Below are 21,178 nucleotides of genomic sequence, written 5' to 3'. Positions count from 1 at the left end.
TGTTGTAGGGTTTTGTACAATTTCAAAAACCATACAAAAATCCAAATTGGACCATTGTTATTTCTGAGATCTCCCCTGCTAGAAGAGACAAAGGAAGAAAATTTTCTGAACCTGACACCATCACTAGAGCATACCTGAGCAATAGATATGCAGCTGGATAGGAAAGATTATCTCAGCCATACTTTATGTTCTCAGTGTCCATCATCACAACAGAAAGCCTTTGAATCTTGGTAAATTTTAGGGATGAATTAATTTTGAATCCATGAGCCATATTAAAGGATGGCACGGAACCTTCATTGTACAAAACTGAATGTCCTACCAGCTTCAACAGCAGAAGAAATAGAGAACATCGAAAACTCACCAGCCTGGCTTAGCCTGGAATGTGTTGGAGAGACACGTGGAAAATGAAAGGTCACATTTAAGATAGAAATAGCATCTGACAAATATTAGTGTAGAAAGAATCACAAATGACTGTGGCCAGAAACCCAAGGAAGAGCAAAATATTTTGGCCCATTTTGCCTTGTAAAATAACTCTGGTGCTACACAGGATATAGATGAACAGTTGTGCTTCAAGAATCATTGATCTACAGCCAAGTCCCACTTTTGGATACATACACAAGACTCCCAGCACAGTCCATGGGACTTAACCATGTGTATCTGAGCACGGAGGTATCCTCCAGGTGTACAGTGTTAAAGCACGCTTGATCTTTGGAGGGTTGCTCTCCTGTGCTCTGGTGGGCTCGACCTCACCATCTGCATCTCTTGAGTTAAGGCACTTCCTCCGTTACTTGCTGTGGTGCTGAGATGCTGACGCAAGTGTTTGCTTAAATGCCACTGCCTCCATTTTCTCTGGACTTCCAGCTGAACCTAGGTAGAAAGGTCACAAAATACTTAGTTCATCTAGTTTATCTTAGAGCCCTGCATTGCCGAGAGCAGTCTAACAGGAAAAGGAGAGCGGGTTACCTTTGCCAAGGTTTGGATTTATTTATTTAACTCCCAGTTTGAGGGGTTAGGGTAGGGCCTGTTTCTTGTCACTTCTAGGGATTTTGTTGTTGCAGCTACACAATTTCCTGTTAACTTGTTTTTCTGCTTAATTGCTGGTGAAACTGTTCACAGAGTCTAGCTGGCCTTGGTAAGTGTTTGGTTTAGATTTTTTCAAGATTTTTATTTTAATGATAAAAATTGAACATTTTGGCACTCTAAGGTAAAAAAAATGCAGATTTTCTTTTCAAAACAGCTTTTTCTGAACCCTGTTAAAGCATCAGTGAAAGCATTTCAAACCCCTGATCCATTTCAAAGTGACTTTTTCTTCCAACTTTAAGTACTAATATTTTTGTGCTTCCTTTTGATAACCTCAGGACCTCCCAGGTTTGGATAACGTTTCCCTCGACCTCTACCGGCAGCAACATTTCAGAATGCAAGTTCTAGCCCAGAAGCCTGGGCTTTATCATATGACTACAAAGGAAACAGTCCCTCTTCCAAAAGCTTTACCTTATGAGAGTCCTAATAAACCTGGACTGGATTCAGTTTCTAATAAATTCCCTCCCAAGGATCAAGCAAAGAAAATGGCCATGGGATGACAGCTAATGGCCCCATGCATCAGAACCGGCTGATTGTCAGTGTGACCACATTGTGTGTGGGATGGCACTCCCACCATCCCTTCCCAGACAGTAATGCCATCTGATTTACGAAAGGGCTGCGAGAGTTAAGGAGTGAAGTTTGTATCTGGCATACAATTACTTAGACTTGCCAGGTCTAGGAGTTATTTCACGAGTGACGTTAGGTAGCTGGGAGGAAAACCTTCAAATAAAATGTGTAATTCATTGGAGAACATATCCTACTGATTAATGAGGCATGCTTGAGCAATAAAAAAGAATGTTATATAAGCAAAACTTACCTCACCATTAAGAAAACAATAAAGTACAGCCACGACAAAGCCCTAAAATATAAAAGAACCATGGTCAGAGAATTAGAACTGCAATTGCAGCTTTGGAGTCAGGATGAGGCATCTCAAGGGAAATCGGACAGCTTTGTTTTGCCATTGGGACTCTGCTCTTTTGCAGAATTATATGTTATACCTCGTTTTCTTATTTTAAAGAAATAATAGCTTGTCAGATATTACCTGGAATGATCCAAGAGCCAATTCAAAAAACAGCTGAATTTCCATTGTGCCACTGCTTGCATCTTCAGGGAAAAAGGCAAAGATGATGTAGTGGACCCCAAAGAGAGGGATGAGGAGAAGTGTTGACTTTGCAAGTCTCCTGAGAATGAAAACAGAGGGGAAAGACAGTGTAGAAGGAGCAAGAGGAGCTCAGGTGGGCTCATGTGGCATAAAACCACAATGTAAGGGACATACTTGTATTGGTTGAAATCACTGCTCCGTCCTTCAGGCGAGCTGAGCTTCCTCATCAAGATTCTTAAAATGTTGACAAAAAGAATGAAATTAATCTGAAAAAAAGAAAGAAAAACAAACCCAAAGGGAAGGACATGAAAAAATAAACCAAAAAAACCCAAACCAAACAACAAAACCAAGTGGCCAGAAACCATTTTTGTAACTGCCAGGTATCAGCAGAGCCAGTTTGGGGTGTTTCGTTTGAGCAGGGAGAATGGAGGGGCTGGAGCTGGCTTGCCTGTGTCCCTGTCCCCATCTCAGTTCCTGTCCCCATCCCAGTCCTTGTCCCTGCCTCTCCAGCCTGCCCAAACACCCTGGGCTTGGATGCTTGCTGCTTTCCCCATCGGTTTGCTGCAGCTTTAGTTATGGGGAAGATCGGGTCTTATTGTCAGGGCAAACCACCAAAGGGCATCAGAGACCAGGAGTGTCTCAGTAGGATCCCTTCTGGCTGTGGGGTTCAGCCAGCCTCTGCAGAGGTTGGGTGCCAGCAAAGGGGCAGCTCTGGAGGTATCACTTGCTAAATGGGACTGCAAATGCCATTTGTTCCCAGCCAAAAGACACAGAGTGGTTTGGGATGATGGAGACAAAGCGGTTAAAAGTGGAGATCAGAGAGAGTAGGTACTGACGTTTTTCCTCTTGCCTTTTCCCCCTCTCCAAGGGTGGATATCAGATAAAAATGCTGATCTGCTGCTCGGTTTGGGCGAAGGTGAAGCAGGAGCTGTTTCTGCTCATTTGACCCTCAGGCAAAGAGCAGTGGGAGTTGCAGAAGAGACCAGCCAGCCTAAGCTCCTCGGAGGGACCCTTTCCATCAGGTTTCCATGTCACCCTGTGTCCCTCCTGCCCCCCAGCACTGCCCACTCACCCACACTTTTGCAACACCCCGCACCGTGGCAGACCTTTAACCCTTCCCCACACCTGGAAACACCATCACAATGATGGATCTGAGTGGTTCTCAGATATATGGTTTAGTAGTGGACAGGTATGGTTGGACTCGATGATCTCAGAGGTCTTTTCCAACCAGGAGATTCTGTGATCCTCTTCATGAGGCTTGTACGTGCCTGTGGGTGTCACAGCAGGGTGCTGAGGTGGTGGGCTTCCCTAAGAGAAGCAGGTCTACTCTAGGTGGGACAGACCCATGATGTTCCTGGGTTCCTGAAATCGTTGAATGAAGAGGAAGCAGCTGTAGCTGCTGAGGGTGTCTGGAGAGGGCTGGAAGTTTGGGGAGCTGGAGTGGGGTGAGGAAAGGAGCAGAGCTGGGAGGAGCTAGGGGTGGGGAACATGAAGGAAAGACTGAAATATTTTGGGGGTGTTGGGGTGAAAAGGAGATTCGGGTCTGAGGATTCTGGGGTTTTTAACCCACCACCCCAGGAGTGAGCGGTGTAGGCTGAGCAGGAGTTTTTGCTGATGAAAAACTCCTGGGGAAGGGGGAACAGATTTTTTTTAGGGATTGCCCATGGGCAGCACAGCAATGAATGTTAGCCTAGGAGCACAAAGGAGTTTTATCGGTGTTGATTTTCTGCCCTTTGAACTGCTAAGGACTGTGTGCTGTGAGGAATAAAGAGATTAGATCTGGATTCTGAAGAGCTGGCTGTTTGTTTGTCTGTGGCTATGGGCTTGGGAAAAGCCTCTTTTAGTTAAAGAGGCAGAGTCATGCAGGCGGCTCCTGCCTTAAGTGGCTAAGCTAGATGTGATCAGGATTTTGAGGGAACCTGGAAGGGGATAGGGGGTGGCCCTCCAAAGATAAGTTAAGATTGTGCTCTTCACCTTGCAGAATGCCTGGGCCTTGTTAGCATTAAATATTGCTGAGTGTCTCCTGGAACATAGGAGTTGATTCATTAAGAAAAATAAGTGCTGTGGCCTCATAAAGATCATGAATCAGTTGTGTGGTCTTCTGCTTGTCTTGTGGGGGTGGAGGATTGCTTGGTGGTAAATGGGAGCAGAATTTCAACCCACCATCTCTGCTGCTTGGGTTTCCAAGAAAGCATGCAAGTGTTGCAGTTTGTGTTTTACAAATGTAATGGTTCCTCCCGGCAACACAAAAACCTCAACCAGCCAGCTCTTAGGTTCTCACTTGGAGTGTTGGCAGGTCACCTGAGAGTAACTAGCAGCTTGAGTGTTTCTGTCCTAGGGTTTCAAATTGATCATTGCAGAGTGGTCTGCCCCAGAGCATCTCAGTTGGGCAGAACAACTTATCTCCAAGAAGCAGCTCCAGCCCCTTTGGTACCTAAGGCTCTAAAGGTGAGCACCAGCAAATGCTCAGACCATAGGTGTTGAGTATGATTTGTAGCAAACTGTACTTTACATGGCTACTGCCTTGTGCTGGGCAGGTCCACGCTGAGTTTCAATGCCTGTGCCTTATTTCAGTGAGCAATACTCTAATAGGATAATTGCAGTCCACTAACATATGGTGCGTGCAGTCTGTCAGCTGCTTTCATTGCTGAAAACAAAAGGTAATCATCATGTAAGGCAAGTTGGTTTTGGCTTTGCTCAGAGGGGCATTGACCGGTAGACACAAAGGCAATTGTACTGAAATGTACAGCCACTTGGTTTCTCCTCCAGAGCCTTCCTTGAAACAGTCCAAAACAAGCTTCCACAAGCCAGCCAAGTTCATATGAAATCAACAGGATGTGGAAACCTGATCTTCTTCAGGCTTTTGCTTCTTGGGAGGACACTTTAGCCTTCCTTGTGAACTTAGCTTCAGGGCATTACTTACTGACTAAATCCTGCGGAGCAGAAGTTGCTTAAGCAGTAATTCATGTGTCACGCCAGTTCAGGCACATGTCTAAGATCAGTTCATTAACACACTTCTAAAGCATGTTGAGTAAGTGATCTCTGACTTCACAATATTTCAAAATACAGTTTGAATCTGCGTGTCCCAGAAAAGACTTACAAAAATAGACAAAACTACTGGGCCTCTAATGATCCACCAGGTATTGGCATTAGTGTTAATGTCCCAACACCTGTAAAAATAGAAGAGAAGGTGCAGTCAGTTATCAAAACACTGATGTCTCTTCAATTTTCAAAAGGGTTTCGTCTGTTTTGCACTTCAGATAGGCCTCTATTCCCTTTTTCTACAAATTAATTTCCTGTTCTCACTTATCTGCACAACATTTCTGACAGAAAACTGCCCATCTGCACAGGGCAAAAGTACATCCTGCCCTTAAAGTACAACCACTGTTCAAAATTTTGGAAGGGAGAAGAGAAAGAATCAAAGTTTCACTAATTATAAAGTCAAATGCAGATGTTGAAAATGTCATAGGCTGGATTTGTACTTGAAGGCTACTTCCTGCCCTTGGAAATGCTCAAATGAAATCTGAGGCACTTCCTCAGGTTGCTCAGCTGGACCTCTACTCCCACCCACGCTGGGATCCAGGCTCACACCACAGAGGGGTGGTGGTTGGTTTGCTTGTTTGCCAGCAGTTAGGGATGAGCAGGACCACATGGAGCAGCCTGTGTGGGGGCTGCATGCTCCCCCCACCATTCCACCTTCCCCCCCCTCCATGCTGCTTACCCAATATTTTCATGGAGTTGCCTAGCAGTCGCCCATGCGGCCACAAACACAGTTGGGGCACCTGCGATTGGAAAAGTTAGTTACTGCTCTACAAGTCCATCCCAAAGGCAAAACAAACCCACAGTTATTCTGACTGAAAGGAGAACCAGTACCCCATCCGAGGGTGATGAACTGCCAGAGGAACTTCCTTTCCGAGAAGAAAGAAATAACCAGGAGAGTGTGGAGGTACAGTCCCTCCACGAGGAGCCAGCTGTAGTTGGACATGATGCAATATTGAAAGAAGACCATGGTGAGCTTACACCCAGCCTGAGGAAAGAGAGGATAATTAGCTTCTGCCTGAGTTTGTATCTGCCTTCTAACAGAGAGAGAGAGCTGTAAATAAATCTTGGCAGATAGAGATTTAGCAATTAAGGGGACTAAATAGGTGGCCTTGAGACAGGCATTCCCATGACAAGAAAGCAGGATTGGCATTGGCAGTAAATGCATCAATCAACTGCCTCACTAGCAAGAACCAAATGTGTCCTCTCACTTAAAGGTGTTTCACTATTACTACCTTAGTATCAGTAGCACTAATATCACCTTAGAGAAACACATGGATGTATTTGTCAGTCTTTTTTTCCTAAGAAAAAGGATCAATAAAAAAAAGTTAAAATTTGCTCAAAATATTCAGCAATGAAAATGCAGCAAAACTGAAGAGGGGGGTGTAAAACAAGAAAAAAGCCTTTGTTTGTTTGTTTCCCTTCCTAATTCTTACCTTTTGGTTTAAAGCACTGAACATTGTCTCCAGGGCTTCCCCTAACCTCTCCCTGCTTTCAATTTATTTTGCTGTCCAGTAAAAAAGAAAAAGGAAAAAAAACAATTCAAAATTTGGGAAGTTCCTTTTCCATGGTCTCTGGGTACAAACCCATATCTCACTATCAGGTCTCACAGTGCAGTATAAGTCAGCAATATTTAATGCATTCTTATAGTTTTCCTGCCAGCCCCATCTATCAGGATCTAAAATCCATGTAAGTCTCCACCCTGGTGGTATATCCCATGTTCACAGCCTGACATCCCCATGTTTAGGTGTTTCTGGGTCAATGTGATGAACTCCTGGTGTCTTCTGTGGCTGTCTAGTCAACTCAGTCCAGATGATGAATGTGGTACCTACTTCAGACTGACCTGGATGCCCTCTGCTCCAATACTTGTAAAGTCATCTATAGCTGGGAGGAACTGTATCTAGGTTGCTGTGTGTATGCTCCAGCCTGGGCTGCTTTTGTGTCCACTGTGACACTGTCACCCACGTAGAATCCCTCCAAACGGGGAAATCTCAGCCAGGAACAACCAACACACAGGATCGAGCGATGGAGAAGGGACAGGGCATACCTTTCCTCTCCCACACCCCCTCATGTTGAATGGAAAGCTGAGACAGAGATTTCCTTCCCCGGACACTAACTACTGCTGGGATCCTGCTGGGAAACCGAGGCACGGAGCAAGCTGGAAGGCAGAGGGTTACCGTGTATGCCCCGCAGTAATTTGTGTCTTCAGAGGAAAACAAAACAGCATCCTTGATGAAGTTGGATGAGGCTCGCAAAATGAACGATGTGAAGAGATGCATGTGGATGTAGTTCCTCGTACAGCGAAGTCTTCTGTTAGAAAAAGAGAGAGATCCCATGAAGTTGCGTTCCTAGCCAAGATGGGTAGCCTGTGGCTGTAAACAGCAGGTTTCAATCCTTATTAATGCTAAATTGACAAATTAAGAACACTGTTTTTTTGTCTGTGAAAGGAAGACTAATGAATTTCCCTAGAGGGGTGTCCTAGAGAGGATCTTAAAAAGCTAAAGTCACATCTGCTCAGCTCTGGTACTAAAGCAAGCTGAAGGTTGTCAGAAGAATGGCAATTTCATGCCAATACTCTTGGCTTAGCCTCCTTCCCTCCTTCCCTCCTTCCCGGAGTAACATGAACCCAAGGTGTTTATCCACACCTGGGTGGATTTATTTGGTTTGCCTGCACAGTGCACTTGTGCCTGCAATGTTTTCTGTATTAAATCTTCACATAATCTAGGGCTGGAGGCTGTGCAGCTTGAAGATGAGTTTGCAAAATAATTGGGGTTCCTTCTGCCCGGAGGTGCCACCCCGACACTTACTGTAAGGGAAATTCCTTTCACTGAATAAGCAGCAAAGTACAAATTCCAGGTTATAAGGATGCGTGAAGATAAGCTGACTGTCAGATCACTGCTGTAAACTTGAAACACCTTCCCAGAAGTCAGTGCAGTGGCACTTAGAGCAAAGTTTTAGCCACAGTCTCAAGTGTGGAAAAGAACAGCAGGGGAAAGACACTTTCCCCAAGGGACACCAAAGTCATGGGAAGTGGTGCAAACACCAGTTGGCAAAATACATCCAGCTACATTTTGGAAAGGACAGAAGAGCACAATATTGATGTCAAGATAGTAAAGTTAAACTCATTAGATATATGGAAATCATTATAGTAAAATACAAATTAAACAGACCAGGTTTATTGTTGTTAGAAATATCCATTGTACAGACCCATCCTTACTGGGACTATAGATAGAAAAACTGGTAGTTAAAGATTTATGATTTAAACAATGTACCTTTGTCTGGTAGGTAGAAAGCAAAGAAACAAAAAGCAGGAGTAGACCTGATAAATTGCTAACTCAGTTAGCCAACCCTGAAGAACTGCTTCCACTTGCCAAAAAACTGTGACCTTAAAGGAAAGTTATTTCCAGCAGGAGGAGATTGAAACCACTGACTCACAGACCCTCTGTCCAATTCATACCACCCACCCACTCAAAAGAAATGGGTGGAGTAACAAGACGAAGCATGCGTACTAATTTACATGTTAGGTGAGGAAACTTTGACCAATCATTTGATAAAATAACAATGTATATGTATTAGGAGGCTGAACATATTAATGTTCTGTGTATAAATAACCATGGATTTGATGACTTGGTGTGCTGTCTTGGGACAGGCACCCATACACACACATGCAAGCAATAAAAGGAAATACCTCCACTCTGTGTGTGTGCATTGGCTCTTTGCACATCTGGTGATGGACCCTGGTTTTGGGACAACAATATGAGGAGTGGCCCTGACATTTTCTGGGATACAAGATTCATAGATCATTTTTGTCACTGATTTCTGTGAAGGTTTTCAGAAATACTTCAATTTTTAACTTGCCCTGAAAGCCAACAGAAGGATCTGCCTCAGCTGAGATGACCAGAAGTCCTGGCCAAATGCAAACCCAAGATGCTTCTCCTCACCTAAAAGAGACCAGGACCACTAAGGCAATCGTCAGCGTCACGAGGGAGGTGCAGTATCCGATGGTGTACATGGTCTTCAGAGTCATGAAATAGGAACGCTGTAGGGGAACATACATTCACATCTTTACCTTCAGCTATCTGGTAGAAATCAGCCCATACCAAAAGAAAAGTGACTCCTTCAATTTAACAAATAAATTTTCTTGTAAAATCAGCTACTGAAGTTTTACCCTGAGCAACCCATTCTGATTATTTGGAGGAAACATTTATGCTGAAAAACACCTGTAACAATAACCCCACCTGAGTTAAATCACAACATCATTGAGTCTCTCCTTAGAGAGATGTTCCTCCCCCAGGGCCCCAGAGCAGCAGATCTGTGGTCACAGGCACTCGGACTCACTCTTGCCTCGTTTGTTGTGTCATTGACGTTGTAGCCACAAGCAATATCAGGTCTTGGATATGGGTCTGACCAACCCTGGCTTGTACAGTTTCGGTAAACAAAACCTGTGTGGTAAGAACCAAAAAAAGACAAAACCAGGTGTGATCATTGCCAGTTGTATCTTTGTTCTTCTCGGGGGTGGGTCACCCCCGCTAGCAGAGAGAATATTTTCCCCCAGGCAGTGCACTCTGCATAGCTGGAGGTGAAATACAGCTGAGCTAGTTATGTTGATACTTGCCCAGCGTACTTGTGGGGGTCATAATATTGTTTGCCAACTCAGGGATGACTATGATGGATGTGTTTTTGTTAATTGCAACACAAATAATGCTGTTCGGTACATCTGGTGTTTCTTGGCCAGTATTCCAGGATCAGCAAACACATGACTTTTTCAATCACAGATTCATATTCCATGCAAACCTGATACTTTCCTGAATGCTCTCACCTTGTGACTGTGGTTTGTCATGGTCTGAAGAAAATACAAAACTTTTGACGGTCACAGGTTTTTGGTGAGATATAAATGAAAATGAAAACGCTTGTCCCCACAGCCAGGTCTGGGCATTATTTTAAACTGTCGATTTCCTTGCTTACTTTTAAATTAAAGGCTAGGATGGGATTCCCCTGGCTTAAGTTAGTCTTCTGAGAGCTAAATGTTTGAGTGCAACTGTATCCCTCGTGGCTTTTTTTCTAGTCAGTAGAAAAAAAGAGGCATTTGCAGAATTAATCTCATTTTCAGGCAGACATCTGCAGAGGGCAGTTTGTCTGACCCACTTCTGCTGGGCCATCTGACTTTTAGATTCCTAAGGCTGAGTGAGATGGATCCCCAGCAAGTTGCACATGGTTGAATAGGACAGGTTTGAACATGTCCATATTCATGTTTGGTGCTAAAGTGGAGGTGGGAAGTCCTGCCCTATGCACCTTACAAGCCCATTGGAAGAAAATGACCCGAGCAGGCACACAGGTTATGTGCTGAAGAGAAACTTTTACAAAGAAGTAAAACCACTGCCCGCTGTCCTAATCACAGTCACCTGTCAGGTAGGATCCACACTTTAGAAACATAGAGTGAAATCCTGGCTTTGCTGGAGTAATGGCAATACAAGCAAGGACTTAGAGAGGGTCTGAAATCAGCAGCCCTTCTTAGTAGCAGCCTTGCCAGAAGGCACAATAAAAGTCTAGTTTTGTCCACACATTTATCCATAGGGACTTACAGGGCTTACAGTTCCTGCAAAATATCCCCACAGTGTTGAGGGAATGGAGGGAGATGCACATGCAGCAGTATTTGGCACCGGTTTATGCTCTTTGGAGCCCTGCTGGGACCATCAGGACAGTCAGGGCTCCTGTTACCTCTGGGCTGGTGACCTGACAGCGTGTCTGCACTTGATTTGAACTCACCTCTGTACAACTGCAAGGCTCAGCAAACACGCTGAGATCTCCAAGTGGGATGAGGTCTGGGTGTGTCAGTATCAGACTATTGTTCTGATGCTTTCATGAACATCTTGTTCCAGCTTTGCATCTTTTGAAGGGCCAGGCTTGCTTTTTACTGGGATGAGGTCTGGGTGTGTCAGTATCAGACCATTGTTCTGATGCTTTTATGAACATGGGTGGTTTGTTCCAGCTTAGCATCTTTTGAAGGGCCAGGCTTGCTTTTTAAGCCAGGTCTTCTATACCCTGCTGCAGTGCGGCAACAACAGGAGAGAAACAGCTCTCCCAAACAGTTCTCCCCAACCTGCCTTGCCACCCAGCAAGGGAACAGTATGGTGGCAAATTCTCTACTTCAGCTTCAATTATTAAGACACAGGTACTTAATTCAGAGCCAATTGTTGTGCTTGTAAACATGCCCGTAACTAGTTTTTGCCTGAGGATGTCAAAGCAGATCAGACTTGAAGAGGTGAATTTCTGTCTTGTGTGTGCATGCAATTGTGTTATGTGCAAAGCTTGGGAGATTATGCAGGGCATGTTATACTGATGGACGTGAGCACAATTTGAACAATGCTACTTGCTTATGGGTGACATACACTCTGGGGAAACTGCAGCATTCCCTGCTCAAAGATTCAGGGTCTGCAGTCTGTTTAAGGATCGATGCTTGGTGTTTCCTGGTGCCTTGGAGGCTTTTGGAGTTGCCAAGGCAAGGGGGAATGCTGGCTAAAGGGACAGCCATGCAACTGAGGCCATTCGATGTTGTATCCTCTGCCTCTGAATCCCCACAGGCGTCACACCTTTCCTCATTTCTTGCCTGAGACACAATGTGCAGGTCTGGATGTGAACTTCAGTTATGTTACTTGGTTCCAGATTAATTTTGTTTCTTTGGTCTGTTATGTGGGAAGGGGCCAGACTGTCTGGGCAGCAAATGCAAGTCTAGATGTCAGCACAAAGCTCAACAGCACGGAGACCAGGGTTTGGTCAGAGCTCAGAGCTGTGTCCCTTAACTTATGGGTCTTTGGCATTTGTGGCTGCCCATCTACTTTGTAAGTGGTGAGGAGAAAAAACTTTTGCTCTTTTTTCAAGCAAACAGATCATTGTTTTTCTTTTGCAAAATTGCTTCAAACAGAGCGACGACTGCAGCAGTAATTAAACGCATGAGTCACAAGCCAACCGCAGTATAAAATCAGAGAAGAATGTGGCTATGAGAATGAGAAGAAACTTTTGCTGACTTTGACCCAAAAAGCCAGATACAAAATGCCAGACCAAAATAAGATGCAAATGCCAATGGACCATGTCTTGGGTTTCTGTTTTGAACGCTGTCACTCTGATTATTGCTTATCAGAAGTCTCAGCTTCTCGATAAGGAGGGCAACTAAAGTTTAAAGCTGTTAGACTATCTCCAAGATAAGGCAATGCACATTTGAGATGTAATTATGACCTTTGGATGTACAAATTCCTGTTTTCCTCCCTGGTGCCAGGGCCAGAGGCTGGGAGCAGTTCCCTCTAGTGGCTGTACCAGCAGGGATTTCACTTAATACATTTAAGGGCGGGTATCACTATGCTAAAGATTTGTGAGTGCATGCCAGATAGATGGTTTCCTGAGCAATCTGTGTCTTTGTGTGGTTTATCCTCTGCCTTTAAACCAGATTATAGGATTCAATGGACAGCTACTGTTTGTGTGTACAGAAAGTAGTACGGCATTTATTTTAATCTGAATGGCTCATGTCTGATTTTATTTAAAGAGAACTAAGTGCTTTTCCTCTGATTTATCTAATCTTTATTAGGTAATGTCCCATTCCTCCTTCCATAAAATGAATCTGTCTGCTTTTCTGTAAGTACTGTACCTCATTAATCCCTGTCCTATAACCAAAGAATGCAAAACCCTCTTCCAATTTGAATCATTAACTTGCTAAAGAGAAATGTAAGCACATTTCTTGGGCATTGCTGAAAAGCAGAACTGAACAGAAAGCAGGCAGAAACTCCTACTTAATGGCTCATGATTATGGTAGTATACTGGGAATACATGTAACTTCATTTCTAGTTTAGAAATCCCAGAGAAAGGACAACAAATTGCTTGGGCTCATCTCTTTTTGAGTAAGTTATTTGCTGAGCCACAAGACCCAAGTTCCCATGAATTTGGACCACTTGTGTGGAGCCTGTCACAGCCAAGGCATGAACCCCCAGTGCAGATTCCTCTTGATGGAGGCAAAAAAACAATCTTTTCCTCCTACTTTCCTGGCTGTTTTGTCAAAACTTGTATGAACATAACATTGTGTGAAGTTTTGTCCCCATCAAGCTCAGCTGAGATCAGCCACTGGCTCTAAGAGTTATTAGAAGGGGAAAGACAGACAGAAATACATAAACACAGAGCCTGAGTGGAAAAAATTCTTTCTTTTAAGAAACCATGCTAAAAAAAACTGCTTTTCAGGGTAGTATTTACTTCCTGCACTTTTTCCCACCTGGCTAGGAAAAACAAACACTTAAAACATCTTGCTACTTTAATTCCAGGCTTTCCCATATTTAGTTTAGTGTTGGAAACAGAGCTGCTAAGTGACCATTGGTCTTTAAAAGAGGCAGGGACACAACTTCACTTCCAGGTCAGACCTGACAGTTGCATCTTTGTAAATAACACATTTAAAAATAAAATAACAATAAAAAACACCAGCACAAGAAAAGCATATTGTTAGTGTTACCTTTTTTCCCAGTCAGCATCTGGAAGAATTTAGGGCAGTGAGAGTTGACAGTCTGTCCCACGGTGGAGGAAGGCCAGCAGCTCATGTTATCCCACATTCCAGCACATCTTCCTGGGGGGGGCAACAATGAAGCACCATGCAGCATCTCCCAGTAATGAAGCACCATGAAACATCTCCCAGCAATGGACTACTATGAAACATTTCCAAAGAACGAAACACCATGCAATGTCTCCTGAGGACCAAGGCAGCTACATTCCCAAAGATTTAACACAATCCTATACTTTTAACTTTTCTCTCTGTAGATTTGGGGAGAGGGGCATGGAGGGTAGTACTATCCTGTTTAAAAATTTCCAGTAATAAAAGGCCTCAGGGGATTTTTTAAGGTTTGTATTCAACTTAAAACTGTATTAAGTCTCTGCTGAGGAGCTACTATTTGACTGAGATAAAATGAGACCACTTGTAAAATGGCACTGCCTGCTAATGCTGGTGCTGGCCCACACCTGCACAGTCCTGTGAAGTTTAACTTGTTTGCATCTTTGGAGCTCTGGTGCAGGGGAAATGTGGAGCTCAACATTAGAGCCGTTTATCGCAGGATCAAAGCAGAAAAATAGATAGGTTGTCAAACCGCCCTCCTCTTCAGTGAAGGGCACCAGGGAAAGATACAAACAATACCAATTTATTTGTATCATCAAATCTCTTATACCTAATGAGACAGATCTGTATTCTGGAGTATCTGGCAATCTGTCATGAGCTACCCTGTCACTGCTACATGGGAGTAATGCCCTGAAGCTGTGCTCACAACCATCAGTTTGCAAGGCTCACACAGATAACATAGAGACACAGAAAAATGTTAGGCATCCCAAGAAACCAGGCAATAGCTCTTCCCTCTGAGTCCTGCCTTTGGGCTAGGTCATAGTGCAACAGCTCTGTGTCTCCAACACTCTCTTCTAGAGAGGAAGGTTTTGAAACTAAGAAAAAAACCTCAACTCTTGCTCCACATGTTAGCTTATCTCTGGCCAGGACACCCTGCACACAGCACATTTCACTGGACCTGCTTCACTTTCCACACTGGTGAGGACGTTGCCATGCCATGGTTCACAAAAGTCACCTACAAACAGTTCAGTCTGTGAGATGCTGTGGATGACACAAACCCATCCTTAGTGGTGATGGCTGGTCATGTACAAAAAATAGTCACATCTGTTGCCTCCATCCAATGTACCCTGCGAGATGCTGACCCAGCTGCTGCCTGGGTGAGCTAACACTCAGTTCATAGGCAAGCTTCCATAATTGCTTGCAATTATCTCTTTGAGACCCCCTGCACATGAACACACTTGCTCAACTGTGAAAGGAAAGCTGTCTACATTATGAGGACTCAGTACCACAAGATCTTCCCAGGCAAAAAAACTTCTTTATATGATGATAAATCCTCTCTGAAATGCAAGAGCTCTGTTATATGACAGTAAGTTAGAGCAAGGGGGAAGCAACAAGGACCTTCAGACCACGTGATTTAAATGTTGGCTGCTGGTATTCATTGATTTTGAAGGCAAATATAGTTAAGCAAATTTGCACTTATTGGGCTGTCTTTATAGAAATATTCTTGTCCAAGATGAGAATTCCAAATCCTCTGCAATTTGCAAGGTTTTGTAGCTGATGTGCTCGCTAGTTGTGAGGACTGCAGTTGAGCAGCTGAGTTAGAAGGCTCCTACAACTCTTGCTGTCACAGTAAGGTCAAAATCCCACTCTTGGAGCCTTATAACAGATCTTACCCGGTTTTCTGCTCCTAAATGAGAGATGCACACAAGGTACATGTCTCCTATGGGAAGGAACGTGGGGGTATCCAATTTTGAGACCACCCAGCTCACCTGAGAGCAGTTTTTATTGTGCACATTCATTCAGCCTTTACCTGGGCTCAGAAGCGAATCGTTTTCAGGTGTTCTGTTCTTTGCCTCCAGGGAGAGAGTCTCAGCACAATTTTCTTCCTCCTTTTTCAGGACACTCAGGAGGTCACAGACGGGTGGGACAGCTCTGATCTGCACATTTTAAAAGCAGTGGAATCACTTTTCCTCCTAAATTTCCTCCTCAACTCAATAAGATTTGCCCTTCCTATGCTCACATTCCCCATGCAACCCTATCAACTGATTGTGGGCAACATTTCCTTGAAATATTGTCAATTTCCTTGAAATACAGCCAATTTTCCTAATTAAGTCTGCTTTTTTATAGTAGCAGCAGACAAGCACAGACTGAGTTTCTGCCTTCTCCCTTTTGCTGACATTACTGTTATTGAGAAAAATGAATGTGTTATTCTGCTAAATTAAATACATGAGCAGGATGCTCTTCCAAAAGACTGCAGAAACATCCAGAGCACTGCTGGACTCTCCTAGAGCAACAGAGAATTAATTACTCGCCCCTGGCAGTGTTAAACCATAGACCTGGCAGGTCATTTTCCTGGGCACAAGTGATCCAGAGATGTTCACCAGCTGCAGAACATCCAAGCCTGTTTCACTGCTGCTGATCAGGAACCTGAAAGCAGAATCTCACCCAGATTTTTGCAAGAACCTAGACAGTAATTAGTCCTAGAGTCATTTTCTCACCTTCCTGTCTTGCCCCATCCTCCTTTCTCACAAAGCAGTGAGGAAATGTTAGTCTTAACTCAATCCTCATGTAGCAATTAAATATGCAATTTATGTTATATGTAGCTGGGCCAAAATGAATGTACAAAACAACTGCTGACCATTAAAATGGCATATATTAAAAATTACTGCAAAATTATTTGCAGGACAAGGTCCCAGTTGTTATGTCTTGCAGTAAAAAAGTACTTTTACCACTTCTATTATTTTTGTCAACAAAAATGCCGAATATAAGCGCCTTCCTATTATAACAAATTAGATAAATCCTCCCTCATGAACAAAACCAAAAATCTTTATAAATTCCCACTAAGGAACTTACATGTACATATATATGCATAGGTATATACACACACATACTTAAAAGATTAAAAGCAAGTCATCAGGATGTATTGTTTGAAAAATATCAGATGATAGATTTTTTTAATATACTTTGTGCAGGAAAAGTTAGCCCAGTACCACCACATTACTACTCAACCAAATCAGTCTTGTAATATTGCTGATCACTTTCAGATTAGATTTAGGAGAGAGAATGATCACTGAAAACCTTATAATGAGAACTATTACTTTTCTACAACTAAATTTTAGCCTAACAGACATCAGCGACTATATTCCTACTCATTTTGGCTGGAAGTATCCAGAGTATTGTATTTCTGAACGAAGTTCGATCTTTTCAGCAGTATATCATGCCTCATCTAATTGGTCTGTTGTGTTTAACTTCAGCATCTTTCTCCCTGTCTCTGCATCATGAAATAAATAAACTAAAAACCATTTGGTTTTGCATAATGTAATGAATTTTCTGGAATCACACATCCAGAGAATTCAGATGAAATAAACTATCCTCTGATGCCAGGATTTAAGTGCATTCTTAATCCATGTAATATTTGAAAAAATAGATTTTTAAAATCCATTTAATCTTTGAAAAAAATATAAATGTCTGACTGGAGTAACATGTCTAAAGAATTGTAATTGTGTTTAGGAGTTTCAGTTGTTAGCTGAAGGCTGAATTTGTTAATTTCTAAATATTGACAGATTTTTAATATGTGCATTATTTATAACTCTCTATTGTTCTCTATTTGATTACCAACAGTAAAGCAATTTAGTACATTTTCAGAGTGCACAAGTACAAATGTGACAGTTAAGACCTACAACATGCTTCTGTTGTAGTATCTCAGTCCAAAAGCTGCCTTGAAAATACATTAAAAAACAATATTAGTGCTGAGCATTTGAAGCAGCCAACAGAACCGGTCTGGTTTGCAGGTGGATCATTCAAGATGACACTGAAGGTATGTAAAAATAAAGCAATCACGTTAGTAATGATCTCAGAAACAGGAATATTGTTGACCTTAAAGAAGGCTATACATCTTGTAGGCACCGTTTCCTTTTAAGATATATAGGTCCTAAGAAAGCTTTAGTTCTAGAAAGAGTGACTGTGTTATTTCTTTATGGCTAGAATGAGGCTGCACGCTTTTAGCACATTCAGCTGTGAAGACCACCCTGATGATCCCATACAGCATTATTACATAAAATGTGTTGCTCAAGCAAGAATTTGGTGTAGTTAATGCCTTACAGTTACTGCTTTACCCCGCGGAGTGATGTCCACTCTACTCTTCTGATCAGACACTGCTGCCTGGTAACAGACATGCAGGTAACCAGATTTTAAACCCAGAGAAAGCAAAGAGCCTCCAGGTGCTGGTTTAAAGACCTTGTTTTCCACAAGGGTTGATCTTTGCCAACGCCGGCATCCGACGGGGCAGGCTGGGCTTGAGCGGGGCTGTCCGATGTGGCTGCTTGCTTGCTGAGCCATGTGAAATCCCGCTTCCCATGCCACAGCCGGACAACCCCACTGCGCTGCCCGCTGCGCTTGGTCTCGCTCGTGTTTACCGTCCTCAACTGGGAGCAAACCGCTTTCCTCATGCCTTGAAATCGAGGAGGAAAATGGGCTCCTCTATTTCTTCATTGCTTCCTAAACAGTTCACTGAAACAGCTCACAGGCCGTCAGATTTTGATGAGGAGGCAAGACATCCTCGTATTTTGTTTAAAGAAAATATAGAGCACTAAAACTATTCCAAACAGAAATAGCTGTGATAACTAGACATCCAGATGTCCAGAATGGGCATAAAGCTGCAGTTTGTGATATTGACAGCAACAGCCAGCTACAGTTTTTAATTTGTGAAATGACTGGATCTAAACACTACATAATATAAATACTATAATAATATAACATTATTTATAATATAAATAATATTTGCAGCCACATAACTCACAGACATTTAATTTCAAAGTAAGTGGATTTAGTTTAATGAGAGGATTTAAAGGAGATGTCTGGCAAAATCAAAATAGGTATTTTGAAGGATTAGAAAGAGAACAAGTGGCAGGAGATGCTCTCAGTGGAACCCTGAGCAATAACATCTGTTTACAGAGCCCTTTAAGTAATACCCAGGAATAAGAAAACAAAATGACAAGAAAACCATCACTGTCACTATTTTTATTGTGAGAGACAATCAAAAGGCAAAAAAGTTTGCAGACTGCATTCACTCTGCAATTAAAACATCTAGGCAGAGCTCAGGTTTTCACAGAGTTTGAACTAAATCCCCAGCTGGGATCAAAATACATTGATTTTTCCATTAGTTGCAATGAAACAATGATTTTTTTACATTTGCTGAGAGTCTGATCATTTCCCAACAGCTCACACCCAAGCTGGACATATTTCAGTCCTGGTTTTATATGCTTTCAAAACATAAATAAGCTGAGCAGCACCTGGAGATCGCAGCCCAGGCTCAGCTGTCTTTCCCAACCAGTTGGAACTCAGCAGTGACAATCATCTGCCACATAAATTCACAGTAAAGTAATAAAGTTAAAAGAAAGAAACCAAACTTTGTGGGTCAAACACTGCTGTGCATTCCCTCAATCTGAGTGAAGGAAGAGAGGCTTTGGTACTGGTGGCCATTCCCCCTTAGGGGATTGCTTGCAGGTGTAAATCAGCAAAGCTTCTCTAAATGGCATCAAATCTTTCCTCCTTCATCACAGAATCTGCTATGTTTACCGAAGCATGTTAGTAACACTGCTGTCTTTATATAGGTGGGGAAAATGAGGCATGCTGCTGTCTTTATATAGGTGGGGAAACTGAGGCATCCAGCATCTAGCCATCTGGCCACTGTTAATTAGTGCAAGAAACAGCAGAAACAACAACAAAAAAATCCCAGCTTCTACACAGACCTTTTTAAACAGAGACACCACGACTTGATGGAATAGAGGTGCACTTAACTCAGACAACATGTGATTCTATGCAATTGGGAATAAATAGCACTGAGCACCTACCAGGGCAGCTGAAATCCAGAAGATGATCACCCAGATGGTCCACATAGTCAATTACAGACTGTTTCCTTCATCCCTTGCGCACCAGAGGTCACCAGGCTGTCTGCATGCTCTCCAGCGTGGCTCTGAGCTCCTTTCACTTCATGCCTTCCCCTCCTCACTTTTTTTCCTTCCCAGCTTTGACCATCCTTAGGCAATGTTTCTGTCCAGCTCCTGATCCTGAAAGAGCATCAGCAATGACAAGACCCCCCCGTCCACCCTCCAAGCTCTCCTCCTCCTCTGCAGAAGCCTCCCGTCCCAAGAATAACAGCACCTCTGTCGAGCAAGTTCCTACTATCGTCTACCTCCCTTCCTGGCTGTTATTCACTGTTATCGACGTGTGTCGCTGGGGAATGATCATTCCTCATGCTCCCATGATAAGGGACCAAGCAGGACTCCTGTGTAAGATGTCAGCCCCACAATGGCAGAGGTAATCAATCAAGGGGAAATACAGCCCTGGAATAAGAGCTCTGCTGAGAAACGGGGTTGGAGGAATGTGATTCAGGCTGCCTGCACTGCATCTGCTCCCGACAGCTCTGCACATGCCTCCTGCAGTGAGCACATGTCCCCGAGAGCCAGAAATTGGGAGGCTGGCAGAGCCTGCTGCAGGAGAGCTGGATACCCAAACCTCCCACCCAGCCCAGGTGAGCACAGCTGACGGAGATGAAGACAACCTCGAGTCTGGGGTAGGCACCAGAGAAAGGGCAAACAGGGGAAATCATCTTCCTGCCCCTTCCAAAGAGGACTCTAAATGCTCCCTGGACTTCACCCTTGCATCCAACATCCAGAGAAACAGCTGGTCAGCATTTCTTCCTGATGCTATATGTTGCAAGATGTCATTGCGTTTGGATCCCTGTGGCACCTCGTGTTGGGATGTAGATTCGAGCTGTCCTGGGTTCCCCGTAGGCATTTCCTCAGCAGTCCCCTTCCCTGGCAGCAGAGCGCTCTTTGTTCTTCTAGGTTTTGTTTCTGTGGCAAAACTGTTGTAAAGGGGCTGTGTGCTTACCCTGGGTGTGGGCTCCCAGCTGCCAAGGCAGGTGCAGCACAATAACGAATGCAACCTCAAAAAAAGGCCAAAGTTTGCACTGTGTGCCAGTGCCCTTTCTCAAAGCACTGCAGTCCTCAGCTTGGTAAAGTGTCTCAAAACATCCTTTACCATCTTTTCCAACTTACCATCACCCATCACCCCAGACAAGTCAAATGTGATGAGGGGCTGCCCAGAACTCATGGTCTGATTGTCAATCTACTGAGGGTGTGCTCCACATCTACCAGTAAAGTCAATGACTATGGCCATAAACCATCTGGCTTGTTATCTGTGCACTGAAAATCCAACTGTTGCATTAAGCAAATCATCCACTGAGCAGCGCAATGAAGGAATCCAGGTTTCCTAGTGAGTGTTGCCCTCTCCCATGCCCATTCTGACCACAGTAACTCCAGCTCATCTCTAGATGTGCTCCTTAGGACAGATGAATTGCAATGCTCCCCGTT

At 43.5% G+C, this 21,178-nt stretch overlaps 1 protein-coding gene across 1 annotated transcript; it reads right to left on the bottom strand.

Annotated features, from left to right (window-relative positions):
* Positions 1-685: 685 nt before the first annotated feature.
* SCTR (secretin receptor) lies at positions 686-19,699 on the bottom strand. The gene is made up of 13 exons (XM_010170663.1): positions 19,655-19,699; positions 15,613-15,739; positions 13,710-13,820; positions 9,560-9,663; positions 9,163-9,260; positions 7,399-7,531; positions 6,056-6,209; positions 5,904-5,964; positions 5,283-5,352; positions 2,357-2,448; positions 2,123-2,261; positions 1,898-1,939; positions 686-867 (listed from the first exon to the last, which is right to left on the bottom strand). Exons 1-13 carry the CDS (start codon positions 19,697-19,699, stop codon positions 691-693), a joined length of 1,353 nt encoding a protein of 450 aa, XP_010168965.1. The 3' UTR covers positions 686-690.
* Between the last annotated feature and the right edge of the window lie 1,479 nt (positions 19,700-21,178).

The sequence above is a fragment of the Antrostomus carolinensis genome, unplaced genomic scaffold, assembly GCF_000700745.2.
Source record: "Antrostomus carolinensis isolate BGI_N321 unplaced genomic scaffold, ASM70074v2 scaffold2546, whole genome shotgun sequence".
Taxonomy (NCBI): domain Eukaryota; kingdom Metazoa; phylum Chordata; class Aves; order Caprimulgiformes; family Caprimulgidae; genus Antrostomus; species Antrostomus carolinensis.
The sequence above is the reverse complement of the archived record's forward strand: the minus strand, read 5'-3'. Positions and strand labels throughout refer to the sequence as shown.

What these genes read in the sequence shown, in the direction of transcription:
- SCTR (XM_010170663.1), bottom strand. Translation starts at nt 19,699, where the DNA reads ATGTGGACCATCTGGGTGATCATCTTCTGGATTTCAGCTGCCCTG. An exon ending in TCTGGATTTCAGCTGCCCTG is followed by an intron (nt 15,740 to 19,654) that starts GTAGGTGCTCAG and finishes TAAAATGTGCAG; the next exon opens with ATCAGAGCTGTCCCACCCGT. An exon ending in ATTACTGCGGGGCATACACG is followed by an intron (nt 6,210 to 7,398) that starts GTAACCCTCTGC and finishes CTCTTTCCTCAG; the next exon opens with GCTGGGTGTAAGCTCACCAT.